General features: G+C 37.1%; 3 protein-coding genes across 3 annotated transcripts; 1 reads left to right on the forward strand and 2 right to left on the reverse strand.

Moving 5' to 3' along the window:
• The first annotated feature begins 588 nt into the window (after positions 1-588).
• LOC149654811 (uncharacterized) lies at positions 589-7,091 on the forward strand. Its single transcript, XM_089845294.1, has 4 exons — positions 589-854; positions 1,133-1,204; positions 1,271-1,441; positions 1,509-7,091. The coding sequence occupies exons 1-4, from the start codon at positions 783-785 to the stop codon at positions 6,888-6,890; spliced, it is 5,697 nt and encodes a 1,898-aa protein (XP_089701420.1). The 5' UTR covers positions 589-782; the 3' UTR covers positions 6,891-7,091.
• A 688-nt stretch (positions 7,092-7,779) lies between these two features.
• Rcd5 (microspherule protein Rcd5) lies at positions 7,780-10,650 on the reverse strand. The gene is made up of 10 exons (XM_089846466.1): positions 10,510-10,650; positions 10,339-10,428; positions 9,838-10,271; positions 9,539-9,768; positions 9,360-9,468; positions 9,152-9,290; positions 9,015-9,090; positions 8,469-8,497; positions 8,214-8,389; positions 7,780-8,139 (listed from the first exon to the last, which is right to left on the reverse strand). The coding sequence occupies exons 2-10, from the start codon at positions 10,415-10,417 to the stop codon at positions 7,840-7,842; spliced, it is 1,572 nt and encodes a 523-aa protein (XP_089702592.1). The 5' UTR covers positions 10,418-10,428; positions 10,510-10,650; the 3' UTR covers positions 7,780-7,839.
• Positions 10,651-10,809: 159 nt separating this feature from the next.
• Positions 10,810-12,534, reverse strand: LOC149654813 (uncharacterized). The gene is made up of 4 exons (XM_089846467.1): positions 12,236-12,534; positions 12,021-12,167; positions 11,656-11,950; positions 10,810-11,572 (listed from the first exon to the last, which is right to left on the reverse strand). The coding sequence occupies exons 1-4, from the start codon at positions 12,330-12,332 to the stop codon at positions 11,125-11,127; spliced, it is 987 nt and encodes a 328-aa protein (XP_089702593.1). The 5' UTR covers positions 12,333-12,534; the 3' UTR covers positions 10,810-11,124.
• Positions 12,535-14,524: the final 1,990 nt, after the last annotated feature.

The raw sequence follows: 14,524 nt of genomic DNA on the forward strand, positions 1-14,524 counted from the left end.
AATCAGTTTATATTCCCAATTAAATGAAGAAGATTCTAACATTATTTGAAAATACGTTACGAATTTTAATATATTTTTTTGGTAACTCAAAAATTCCCTTTTTATTGAAGTTAAAAAAACTTTGATAGCTCGACTTGAAGTCTAGGAGTCACAAATTTAATCCCGCTAGTTTCTTTACAGTTAAGTAGTTCGGTGGTTAGTATCTTCTTCTTCTTTAAGTCAGTCGGACGACCTTATTGCCCTAGCTGTTTTTATCTGATTAATATTTTTTCACTCTTGCAAAATAAACCAAACCGTATCGGAATTCACAAACTTTCCCAACCGAAACTTTTTAAGATTAAAGAAAATCCAAATCCAGTTTTATCCTAGATTTTTTTTGATTTTTTTTGACTCATCTCTGATTTAAAATACTTTTTCTTTCGAAAGGGTTAAAAAGGTCAGAAACATTCTTATAATACAGAATCCGGATACAGTCTATATATCTTACTGGGAAGGGAAAAAAATCGAGAAAACATTAAAACCCTATACTAATTCTCAATGTCATATGCTAATTTTTCAACTTAGATTTAGGTTTTAGGTTAGAATTTATGGTTTTTAATTCAAACTACGAACTTGTGGTTTCGACCAATTAGATTAGAGTTGTTTTTTTGCGAAATTAGGTTTAAGTAATTTAAATAAATAATGTTATTTACCTTGAAATAATTGGATGATTCTATAATGATGGAAGAAAATATTTCATGAAATTTCATGGAATTTATTTAATTTAATTTTCAGACTCTAAAATGAGGGTTCGTTTTATCTGCTTGTTAGTGGTTGGTATAACCGCAACCGTAAACCACGCCCAAGAGACTTCGGTAAAGACTTATTCAAGAAGGACATAGTATTATTCTACTATAATCTAGTGGTTTCCATCCTATACCCGAGTTGATGATGATGGTGCCAAATTTACATATCTTGGAAAATAATTTAAATTAAATTGAGTATCAGTACATTAACCTAATGATTTCATGATAGTTCATAGGTCAGATTTAGAAAGGTGTAGTAGGAAACCAATAGATTATGGTAGAATAATACTATTTCCAAGTTGATGTTCTCAAATCGACACTTAATTTAATTAATTATATTTATCCAGAATCGTAACAATCGTCCCAGAGATGAAGCGAGTTATTACGATGATGGTTCTTACAGACCGGATGGACTAGAGGTCAGTATCGCTACCTCCTCCAGGGATATGTTAACGATTCTATAATAAATATACATTCCTATACAGAAATACTATGACGACGGCTTGTACAAGTTCAATGACGGAGGCAAACACATGGTGGGGGCGGGAGAACCTGGGGTACATTACCCCAATTACGAGGAAATCCCCCAAACTAGTTTTAAGTGTTCCGATCAAGAATTTGACGGACACTACGCGGATACTGAGACCAAGTGTCAGGTAAAACAATAGACTTATTTTAAAATAAAGGTTATTTTTAAACTAATAATTTAAAATGATTTTATAGATCTACCACGTTTGTCATCATAACAAAAAGACTAGTTTCATGTGCGTCACCGGGACAATATTCAATCAAAGAACGCAGACGTGCGACTATTGGTACAATGTTAAATGCGAGGAGGCCCCTTCGCATTACCATCTGAACAGTTTGTTAGGAAGTTCCGAGGATTTCGCGGACAAAGATGCTGAGGCGGATCGCGAAGCCCAAGGATCTGATAACGTATTCAAGGTCAAGAGTCCATTGCCACCGAGCCCCGGTTTATACGCCAGAAGAATTAGTTCGCCGAGAGAAGGCAGAATCGAGTCTTTACCAGAACCAGTTCAACTTCGATCGGTTAAACCGGAAGGCGTTCAGGTACAAGAAGTCGATTTCAAGTCTTCATCCAGATCCGAACCGGCTTTGGTATTGGTACAAGAACAGGCTCCGACCCAAATTAGTCAAGGACCCTCCACGCAAGATTCCGAAGCCATTGCTCAAATCAGTCAAGGAGCCGATAGCAGTTCTCAAGATGCTTTGGTAAAATCTAGCGGATCATTGGAACAAATAAGTCAAGGACCCCAGATTGTTCAAATTATCCAAGGACCTGATAGTAGCTCCGATGCATTGTCGAAATCGAGCGGACCATTGGAACAGATTAGTCAAGGACCCGCTAGCGATTCTGGACCAATTGTTCAAATTAGTCAAGGACCTGACAGTAGCTCCGATGCATTGTCGAAATCGAGCGGACCATTGGAACAGATTAGTCAAGGACCCGCTAGCGATTCCGGACCAATTGTTCAAATTAGTCAAGGACCTGACAGTAGTTCCGATGCATTGTCGAAATCGAGCGGGCCACTGGAACAGATTAGTCAAGGACCAACCAGCGATTCCGGACCAATTGTTCAGATTAGTCAAGGACCTGATAGCAGCTCCGATGCATTGTCAAAATCAAGCGGACCGTTGGAACAGATAAGTCAAGGACCCGCCAGCGATTCTGGACCAATTGTTCAAATTAGTCAAGGACCTGATAGTAGTTCCGATGCATTGTCAAAATCAAGCGGACCGTTGGAACAAATTAGTCAAGGACCCGCCAGCGATTCCGGACCAATCGTGTTACAAATAAGCCAAGGTGCGGATGATACATCGGATTCGCTTTCCAAATCGAGTGGACCTTTGGAACAGATAAGCCAAGAACCAATCGCCCAAGAAGCGTCTAGCTTAGACTCCGGAGCTGGTAACCAAGGAGAACTTATTCTGGTACAATCCGTTCAATCAAGCGGTCCTCTAGAACAAATTATCCAACAAGCTCCCGCTGCCTCCCTCAGATCTAGTCCTTTAGAAGTCATCAGTCAAGGTCCGATTGTTCAGGAATTGAATTCCGGTCCTTTGGAACAAGTTAGTCAAAAATCTCTAGCGTCCGATTCGCGGCCTTTGGAACAAGTTAGCCAAAAATCTCTAGCGTCCGATTCACGTCCGTTGGAACAAATAAGTCAAGGAGCTCTAACCCAAGAAGTCGAACAAAAATCGAGTGGCCCAGCAGTTGTACTTATCAGTGAAGGACCAATTTCTCAACAGTCTACCGGACCTTTGGAACAAATTAGCCAAGGTCCTCTTTCACAATCGGCATCAAGCGGGCCATTGGAACAATCTTCACTCTCGGGAGAACCGGCTTTAAGGGGTCCAATTATTAGGGACCAAATTATTATCGAGGATCAACTTAGCCGCAGTCAAGGACCTGGTACTATTCTTATTCAAGAGAACATCGGTTCATCCGGACCTTTGGAACAAATTACTCAATCTAACATCAACAATGACGGACTATCAAGGGCATCTCAACCCGGTCCCGCCTTGGTCTCTATCAAAAGCCCACCCAGTCCATCGGCCAAGGGACCAGCTAGAAGCGTTAGCCCCAGTTCATCCAGCAAACTTCCAAGTAGACCATCGTTCAACCGCGCGAGTATTCAAGAACCTCAAGTGATAATCCAAGAAGTACAACAACAACAGCAAGAGCCCCAAATTGTTCTGGTTCAAGAACAACCTCAACAGGAACAGTTGGTTTTGGTACCAATCGAACAAATTGAGGCAGCTGGCTCTCGCAACGCGGGACAACCTAGACCTTCAACTAAAACTATAAATAGGGACCAATCTGCCTCACCATCCTTAAGAAACGCTCCTTCTATAAAAAATAGAAGACCAATATCCATTAAGGCTGTTCATGGAGGCTCGGTTTCGTTGCCGTCACTTAGAAACGCTTCGCCCCTTTCCATTAAGTCACCATCTTCAAGAAGTCAAGCACCACTTTCTATCAAAACAGTCCAACCAGCTTCATCGTCTTTACCAAGTCTTAGGAACTCTATCAAAACTGGATCTTCGTTATCCCCATCATCAGCTGGTCCAGCACCAATTTCAATCAAAACAATCCAACCAGCTTCATCATCTCAACCAAGTCTCAGAAACTCTGGACCAATCTCTATCAAAACTGGATCTTCGTTATCCCCGTCATCAGCTGGTCCAGCTCCAATTTCAATCAAAACAATCCAACCAGCTTCATCATCTCAACCAAGTCTCAGAAACTCTGGACCAATCTCTATCAAAACTGGATCTTCACTATCCCCATCATCAGCTGGTCCAGCTCCAATTTCAATCAAAACAATCCAACCAGCTTCATCATCTCAACCAAGTCTCAGAAACTCTGGACCAATCTCTATCAAAACAGGATCTTCATTATCACCGAGTGTCATCGGAAACTCTCTTGGACAATCTGGAGGTGTTAAAACTATCATCAGGGATTCTAACCAATCGCCATCTTTAAGGAACTCTCAAGCTCAACAGGCGCAAATTTTGATTCAATCCGAACCTCAACAAGTACTTATACAAGAGCAAGCTCCCGCTTCCCCAGTTCTTATCCAATCCTTAGATTCCGGTTCGTCTTTGGGATCGGGACCACTTTCATTTGGTCAGGTACCCCAACAAGAGGAACAAATTGTGATTATCGAAGAGCCTCAAGATTTTCTGAGAACTTCCGCGCCTGCTCCAGTTCTAAGGAGCTCCGGTAAAACTACCATTAGGGATTCTTCCGCATCGGGTAGACCAATTTCCATCAAGACAACATCTGGAAGTTCATCAGCTCCATCTCTAAGAAACGCCGGACCAATTTCTATCAAGACAACATCAGGCAGCTCATCAGCTCCATCTCTAAGAAACGCCGGACCAATTTCTATCAAGACAACATCAGGCAGCTCATCGGCTCCATCTCTAAGAAACGCCGGACCAATTTCCATCAAAACCACATCAGGAAGCTCATCAGCTCCATCTCTACGAAACGCCGGACCAATTTCTATCAAGACAACATCAGGAAGCTCATCAGCTCCATCTCTACGAAACGCCGGGCCAATTTCCATCAAGACAACATCAGGAAGCTCATCAGCTCCATCTCTACGAAACGCCGGACCAATTTCTATCAAGACAACATCAGGTAGCTCATCAGCTCCTACTCAAAGAAATTCAGGACCAGTTCAAGTAGTCCGCAAAACAATCAGTCGACCAGCTGGTTCACCATCCGGTTTCGGTTCAAGATCGCAACCTCAAATTATTCGTAAAACCATTCCCAGAGATTCCCTGGCCAGTCCAAGTTTGAGAGGTTCCGGTCCACTATCTTCGGCCAGACCAGCACCGATTATTCGCAAACTCCCGGCTCCTTTACCCGCCCCAGCTCGTTACGTCCCGAGACCAGTGACCACCATTAGGGAACAGGCACCTAGACCTCGCCCTGTATCTAACGGAAACAGAAATTCGGGAGCCAATAGACCGCTTTTACTCCCACCACAATACGGAAGTTATTTAGATTCTCAAGGAGGTAATGGACAACAAGGAGGACAGATTGTCGTATTAGATGGACAAAGTCAGCAAGGTTATCAACAAGGTGGTGGTCAGATCGTGGTATTAGATGGACAAGGTCAACAAGGATCCCAACAAGGTGCTGGTCAAATCGTGGTATTAGACGACCAAGGTGGAATTAGAGGTGGCCAACAAGGGGGTCAAATTGTAGAAATCAATGGGCAAGGTCAAAGAGGATCTCAACAAGGACAGATCGTGTTATTAGATGGACAAGGTGGATACGGAGGTGGTCAACAAGGTGGTCAAATTGTAGAATTAGCTGGACAAGGCCAGCGTGGCTCTCAACAAGGTGCTGGTCAGATCGTAGTATTAGATGGGCAAGGTGGAATTGGAGGTGGTCAACAAGGAGGTCAAATTGTACAACTAGATGGACAAGGTCAACGAGGATCTCAACAAGGTGCTGGTCAGATCGTAGTATTAGATGGGCAAGGTGGAATTGGAGGTGGTCAACAAGGAGGTCAAATTGTACAACTAGATGGACAAGGTCAACGAGGATCTCAACAAGGACAGATCGTGTTATTAGATGGACAAGGTGGATACGGAGGTGGTCAACAAGGTGGTCAAATTGTAGAATTAGCTGGACAAGGCCAGCGTGGCTCTCAACAAGGTGCAAATCAGATCGTTGTATTAGATGGTCAAGGTGGAATTGGCGGTGGTCAACAAGGTGGTCAAATCGTAGTATTAGATGATGGAAACCAAGCGGGAGGATATTTGAGAGAACAAGGCGGTTCTTCATTCGTTATCGCCCAAGGTGGACAAGGATATCAGGGATCGGGCAACCAAGACGGAGGTTACATCGAACTACAAGCGGGTCCTGGACAGGATAGTGGCTACAATTACGCCCCGATACGATCTCAACCAGCTAGACCAGCTTCCGTTGGGTCATCCCAACGAGCTCGCCAACAACCAGCTAGACCAGCTTCTTTAGCGACATCCCAACAACCTCGCCCTCAGCCAGCTAGGCCAGCTTTCGTAGCACCACAAACCCGAAGACCATCAACAGGTATTACCAGACAAAATGCCCCAAGCTCAAGCCAGGCGTCATCCGCCATTTCCCAACCTCAACGCCAACCTACCAGATACATCCCCCTTCCAGCCCCAACACAAGCACCCGTGAGAAGGTTACCAACACAATCCCAAGTATCTCAACAACAAAGTACCATTTTGGTTCAAGAACAAGATTCGACGCCCCTAACCCAACAAAAGTCCACCGCGGTACTTGAAGAACTCAGACAGGAACCCGCATTCCCAACTAATTTCGAGTCTCTCAGGGTTAAAGAAAGTCAACCAAGGTCACAGGCTCCTTTGGAACAAGTTAATGTTGTTAGCCTACCATCAGGACCATCTGAATTGTCTCAACAATCACTAAACCAAGAACAAGAGAGTGACGCCACTCCATTGGTTTCCAAAACCGCTTACATTTCGGAGTTATTGGGCGTACCAGTAAGAAATACTGGAGCCGAACAGCAATCAACTCCTCAAACTAAATCAGTCAAATCTATTAAAGGCTAATTTTTAATGACTGTTTAATTTTAATATTTTTCCTAATTTTCGGGACTATTACTTTTAACAACTATTCAATTAAAATTAATTATTTGAAAGTTTGTTTTAAAACTACGCCTTTAAAAATTCTGTTTTATAAATTCTAATTAACTTTTAGGAACCTAGGTACTAACTAAATAACTATTTTCTGTAAAAATTACCTCTGCTCAATAAAAGTAAAAAATTATAAAGGAATTTACACTCTACTATTCTTACGACTTTTACAAAGCTCAATTATAATGCACTCCTATTGAGAATTACGGGGTGAAGCTAAATTCACGGGTATTTTTGGAAAAACAAGTTGGCTGCACCATAATTATAGGTTTCCCATCCCGACTACCGAGTTCAAAATTTTCAAAAGGAAATTATTTAAGTTTTTATAGTAATACAACACAATTACCTCTGCTAAATAAAAGTAAAAAAATTATAAAGGAATTTAACTTCTGCTTTTACAAAAGCTCAATTATAATACACTCCTATTGAGAATTACGGGGTGAAGCTAAATTCACGCGTATGTTCAGAAAAACAAGTTGGGTGCACCATAAATATAGGTTTCCCATCCGGACCACCGAGTTCAAAATTTACAAAAGCAAATTATGTAAGTTTTTATGGAAATACAACAAAATTACCTCTGCTAAACAAAAGTAAAAAATTATAAAGGAATTTAACTTCTACTTTTACAAAAGCTCAATTATAATACACCCCTATTGAGAACTAAGGGTGAAGCTAAATTCAAGCGTATTTTCGGAAAAACAAGTTGGTTGCACCATAAATATAGGTTTCCCATCCCGATTTTAAAATTCTCAAAAGCAAATTAAAATTACGCAAGTTTTTATAGGAATGGAACACAAAAAAAAAATTTAAGACAACAAAATAGGTATAAAATTTATTTACAAATATGTTTACAAAATGTTTCTTTTTAAGCAGCTGTTTTTGCCACTTCCTGTCTAATTGCATTAACTAATTCTTGATTAATCTGAAAAATGAACTTTAATCCTGAAAATTCAATGACAGAATTGCTGTTCAATTTATATTTGCTGCCAGGTAAGGCTGGTTTTCCATCAACATAAATAGATCTTTTTCCTTCATTAAATACAAAGAATTCTCCGCTACTTTTCAATTTAATTGTGCCTTGTTGACGGGATATTTTCCAAGCTGGACCCTCCAGAGATAGGTCTACATCTACTTTACTAACTTTTGTATTTCTACCAATTGTAATCTGAATTTAAAAAATTATTAGTGATGAATTTTACAAATATTGTAATTAAAAATAATTAATTTAAAATTAATTACCTCTTTGGATCTCATTAAATAACGAACTAAACGTCCTCTTAAAACTGCTAAAGTTTGATTATCAAAATCAGGGGGTGAAACCCCGGTTATAGTATCAACCAAAACCTGCCATTTTGGAATTTCATTTTCCAATTTACGAATTTCCAATTTGGATTTTCTATCCATTACAGCCAATTCTTCAATTTTTGGAAAAAAAATATTTACAATAAATTAAAAAAAAAATCAATTAAAAATTTTAATAATTAAAATTAATACCATGTTCTAAAGCTTCATCTCGAGTTTCCCTAAAATTAAAATTATTAATTTAAATCATTAAGTTAATTAATAATAAATTAATTTAAATCATTAAATTAATGAATAATAAATTAATTTAAATCATTAAATTAATGATAATAAATTAATTTAAATCATTAAATTAATTAATAATAAATTAATTTAAATCATTAAATTAATTATAATAAATTAATTTAAATCATTAAATTAATTATAATAAATTAATTTAAATCATTAAAATAATTAATAATAAATTAATTTAAATCATTAAATTAATTATAATAAATTAATTTAAATCATTAAATTAATTAATAATAAATTAGCTTAAATCATTAAATTAATTAATAATAAATTAATTTAAATCATTAAATTAATTAATAATAAATTAATTTAAATCATTAAATTAATTAATAATTAATTAATTTAAATCATTAAATTAATTAATAATAAATTAATTTAAATCATTAGATTAATTAATAATAAATTAATTTAAATCATTAAATTAATTAATAAATAAATTAATTTTACATTAATTCATTATCTTCAAGCATATCTTCTGCATCAGAAAAATTTGAGAGTTGATCACCTTTAGGCAAAGGTTGAACTGTAATTATAAATAGGATTAATTTTAAAATAAAATTAATTTAATTTAATTAAGATAATACCAATTTGATCAGGTAATAAATTATATTGTTTCATTAAATTCCAATGAGATAATAATGATTTTGCAGTTCTAGTTGCCAAAAAAACATCGGGATGTTTTGGTAATAATTCTTGGAATGTTTCCAAAGTTGGTTGACTTGTCTTTTTAAGTAATTAAATCGCATTTAATTAATTAACTAATTAATTTAATCTAATTTAAATATCACGTACAGACATGACAGTGCTCAATATTTTCTCTTCATCCGAGCTAAAGAGTGCTTTGCTTTGCACTTGAGAAATTGAATCAGGGTGCAATTGTTTAATGGCAGAAAGTGCAACTCTATTGGTTTTTTAATCAAAATTTTAAATTATTAATTAAATCAAATGATTTAATTAATTTCCAGTCATACTTTGAGATAGCTTGGTCATAGAGCAAGGCGTACCACCGTTCTTGTATCTCTTGCAATGTAAATCTGCATGAGAATTTGACCCCTCTATGAACAGCTTCTAAATCATTTGTTCTTTGAACGGAAATGATTAACGCTAAATCATCAGTTGGTTTCCAACGACCCAAATCTTTTGTTAAAACTGATTGGGCAGTTTTACTTTTCTTTAGCCTCTTTGGTGTTGATTTAGGTGGCTAATTTTATTAATAATTAATTAATTAAAGAATAAGTTATTGATAAATGATAATAAACATTAAACATACCTTTTTCTTCTCCGCTATGGCTGGTGTCAAAGTATCTTTAACTGATATGTCAGTAGAGGTATTTAAATTTGTGGTCGGAAATAAGTCTACAGTATTAGGACCCGCAATTCCAATGACCCCAGCGGGTAAAGGGACTCTACTGGCACTAGCTGTGACATTAGAAGTCCCCGATCCTGCACCTGCGGCTGAACCACTCCCTGATCTTCTTTCACTTTTAAAAAACGAACTTTCCACTAACTCATCATCAAATTTCTTTCGTTTTATAGATCGAGAGGAACTTCGCCTTTTTTGTAACAATTCCATGTTACTGACACTTTGATTATTTAATCCAGTTCCATGAGATGCCGATGTTTGTGGCAAAGATGATGTAAAATTCCCACCCATTGATGATGCATTTGTTTTTAAAGCCCCCATATTGACGCTCGGAGATGAATCTATATTGTACCTTGGTTAATTATCGTTCAAATTAACTTAATTATAATTAAATAAACTGTTAATTACCCGGGGTATGGCCGGTACTTGTTTCGCTAGTACAAGTATCTTGGGAACTATCAGTACATGGTGTTAATGCAGACGCCATGATAAATTAGGCTTAGAATATTACGATAATTTCAGGGTGTTAATTTAGTTTTAAAACTTTGTATTTAAAGTTAAGTAATTATTGTTTAGTACTTATTAGTAAAACAGTCGTTAATTTCGATTAATTATAACGTAATTAACTTTTTAATAACGGAAGAAGTCGTAATAGTCGAGAGACTAAAACAAAGACTTTGTCACTTAAGCCTTGGCTTGGCTTATTTTACATAAACCTCGGAAGTTCGTCAAAAGATGGCGCTTTTTTCAATAGTTCAAATATTGACCGCGAAACTTTTTCCCGCGTATTCCTAAGCCTAATCTGTCTACGCTATTCCTAAGCCTAATTTGGCCTATTTTTCTGAAATAAAAAAAGAAATCATTAAATAAATGAAACAGTAGACTATAAAGTATCTTTATTAGAAATATTCATCTTCCTAATAATATTATAAACCTAAAAAAGTCAGGATTTTTTTTTTTAACAGTAGTATAACAATATTAAAAAATATACATTTTTTTTTATTTTATCGTGTATGTTTTGAGATTTCTTCTTCTATATTTAACAATCGTTGTAAATACTATGTATAACATTGTAAACTAGGCCTATTTTTTATATATAAAGTTATATAAAGGAATTTCTAGTTTAGGCCTAACAATGAAAATGCAATAAAATTGGACCCAAATAATGGATTAACTTTAACTTTCCCATTAACTTTAAGTTTTGACCCTAGTGTTAGTTATATCTCCATTTGAAGTAGTGGCTCCCTCAGATTCATTTGTGGTACTGGTTATTGCAATTTCTGGAGATTCTACATTACTACTACTACTAGAGGACGGAGTTTGGTCAATGGTCAAGCTTTGAGGGTCTTGTGGGTTCTGACCGGGATGATATCTCATAGAGGGAATACTCAAAACTGAATTTCCTGGAGTTCCTTGAAAATACGAGGGTTTCTGACTCTCGTCATAACTGGGCAAAGAATCTGAAAATTGTACAGCAGCTTCGTATGGCGGGGGTTTATCCGGTAGAGGGGGTCCTGGGGGGTGACAATGTTCCTGAGGGGAAAGGTTTGAGTTCCTAATTGCTTCATTAACTTCGTCAATTCTTAACCTGCGGAGTTGGGAGACATTATCGGAACCTTGGTATTCTCTGATTGTACTAATTCTGAAAGAAATTTATTAATTTAACCAAAAACAATTAGTGGTTTTTAATTAAGATAAAGGAAGGGGGTCAATTTTAGTCATTACATTGGTGAAATCCATTTTAGGGTCATCAGTAAAAGTCCAGTCATGACTAATGTTCCAAATATAATCAATAATGTTCTCCATGGGAACAAAGGAAGTAATGGGATATGAATACTTCTTCTAATATCAGCCGGAGCAACGCAGAAATTTATTTTAGAATCAGCAGTTAAATCATCAATAGAAGTATAACGGTCAGCAGCTTTATCTTCGCATAAACAAAGTGTTTTTTTGCAATATGACATTTCAAATAACCGTTTGCAATCATTGTCTGTTTTGCATTCAATTCCAGTTCTACCATCTGTATTGTCAAGGGGTTTTTTAATTTTAATATTATCTTTAAAGTTAATTATGATAATTAAGTAAATTACCACGATAACATAAAGCGACTTCTTGATGGGTATAAGCCATTTGTAAACTACATCCCAATGAGCAATTATAAGGTCCTAGTTTAGATTCGGAAGGTCTGAACCACGGAAAACAAGCTTTCATATAATGAATATCATCCATGATGTTGGCTAAATACCGTAATTACGTTTAATTAAGACGTAAACTTCGTAATTAACGTCATTAAAAATTAACTTACCGTAAGACATCGTAGTAAATGTGACCAAAACAATTATTATGCAATTAGTTCCATAGTGGCCAAGGCTTAAAAGCTTAAATTTTTTACTTTCATTCATCGCGACTTATCTTTCATAGGGCTGTTAATACCGTGATTTTTGATATTAACCCGAAAACGATAAATTACTTACGCTAATAAGCGAAGCCTAATTGCGATTAAAAACGTGCAAAAATTAATTAAAACATCGCAACCGAGTCGTAAAAAAACCAAAACTCGATAAACAAAATGTCTACCCGATCCCTAGATTAATTTTTCTACGCGTCGCGGTTCTCGCGCATTGATGTCATTCTACCACGTGACATTACCGCGAAATTTGAATTGCTTATGAAAAAGAAAAAAGAAAAACTTTTCCCGCCAATATATTTCACACACAAGTTGTCATTTAAAATAGGCATGGTAAAATAAATGTGTCTCAGTTTGGGCAGGGATACGTAACGGTACGCCCTTTTTAGACTGACAACAGTTCAAAACGCCTACAACGGCAGAGATAGGGATAGGGGGGGGGGAAAGAACTTGTTTTGAACTAATCAGGTGGCAAGCGGCATTGCCAGTACCCTTTAAAAAGGCGCGTATTCCAACTTGTTTTTCGTGTATACGAGCTCTACACATAAACAGGAAAGATACACATACACAGACAGAGCATCGTCGCAGGTGCTAAATTTGTGTTTGTACACAGGCAAATAAAACGCGGTGGCTGGAGTGTTTTAGAAAGTTATAGGCTTAAGCCTAAATTCTCAAACCCCCCACTGATTTTTCTTAGAAAAATGGTGAAGTATTGCGTGTATAGGTTGTGTAAAAGCCGTGAAACTTCCGCGGCTACACGCAACCCAAATCTCCTATTTTACCCTGTTCCAAAACCATCGAGAGACTATGGGAAATGCCTTATATGGTTAAATGCTATTAACCGGAGTGATATTAAGCCAACCGACATTAAATCGCATCATCACGTATGTTCAAAACATTTCGTTAATGGATTAGGTCCAACCAAAGAACATCCCTACCCAATTAGATTTAATATTGATTTGCCAGACATATTTCAAGGGATTGAAAAGCAAAAACCAGTTCGAAAGATTCAAATACCAAACCCATTTGAAGAGAGTGAAGACTCAAACCCATTTCAAGACAATGAACAGTCAAATTCATTTCAAGAGAATGAACAGTCAAACGCATTTCAAGAGACTGAACAGTCAAACCCACTTCAAGAGACTGAACAGTCGAACGCATTTCAAGAGATTGAACAGTCGAACCCACTTCAAGATATTGAACAGTCCAACCCACTTCAAGATATTGAACAGTCCAACCCACTTCAAGATATTGAACAGTCCAACCCACTTCAAGAGAATGAACAGTCAAACCCACTTCAAGAGATTGAACAGCTAAATCTACTTCAAGATATTGAACAGTCAAACCCACTTCAAGAGATTGAACCGGTAAATGCTAACATATTCTATGCACTTTTGATCACATTCTTAACTTGTTAACCCAATAATTCCATAGTAATTAGCTTATGACTATTGAGTACGTGAAAGAACACGTGTCTGGCTACTTTTTGAAAATACCACTTCGTGTGGTGGAGAGAGGGCGCGATATACCAACAGTAAACCACGTGACAAAAGCTAATCAATGTTATGTAACCCGTATTTTCTTCATCCGTCCCATTTTCCTCTCCAAGAGACAGGAGTGAATAAAGAGAAGGAGTAGAAAGCTGAGATGAATAGTACCCGCATTGATTCGTTTCCCTCCCAGCTTCCGGTATAGGCTCAGAGAAAGATAATCTCTGCTCTCTTATTGGTTGAAATATGACTAACCAGTTATTAGGAGGAAACTTAGAACATAAATAAATAATAATAAAAATAAAAATAAATAAAATGCCTCGCGAAAGTTGTTAGCTTCTACTCCATTTCTTAATGCACTCTTTGGTGGTAGGCTTGGCTGGCGGTGACCAATACTAGTTCTTGGGGTTAGCCCAACTTGTTTTAAATTTGGCAGTGGGAAAAATCGATTAAATAAATCGATTTAGGAAATAGGCTTAACGACAAAACATAAAATGACTTTTCGCTTAAAACGGAGTACTTGGTAGGGTCTCGCGATTTCAAAATCAACCTTTTAAATTAGTCAAGCGACATTTGCGACGGGATTAGTTTTAGCGCGTTTCTATAAAGAAATAAATAGGTCTGAAGCACCGACGGAGACGACAGAGACTTTAATTAATGAAATTCTAAGCGGGAGGAACATCCCTCTAATCAAGAT

Source organism: Phalangium opilio, unplaced genomic scaffold (genome assembly GCF_054372755.1).
Source record: "Phalangium opilio isolate 3A_F unplaced genomic scaffold, DU_Popi_V2 ptg000079l_1, whole genome shotgun sequence".
NCBI classification, from domain to species: domain Eukaryota; kingdom Metazoa; phylum Arthropoda; class Arachnida; order Opiliones; family Phalangiidae; genus Phalangium; species Phalangium opilio.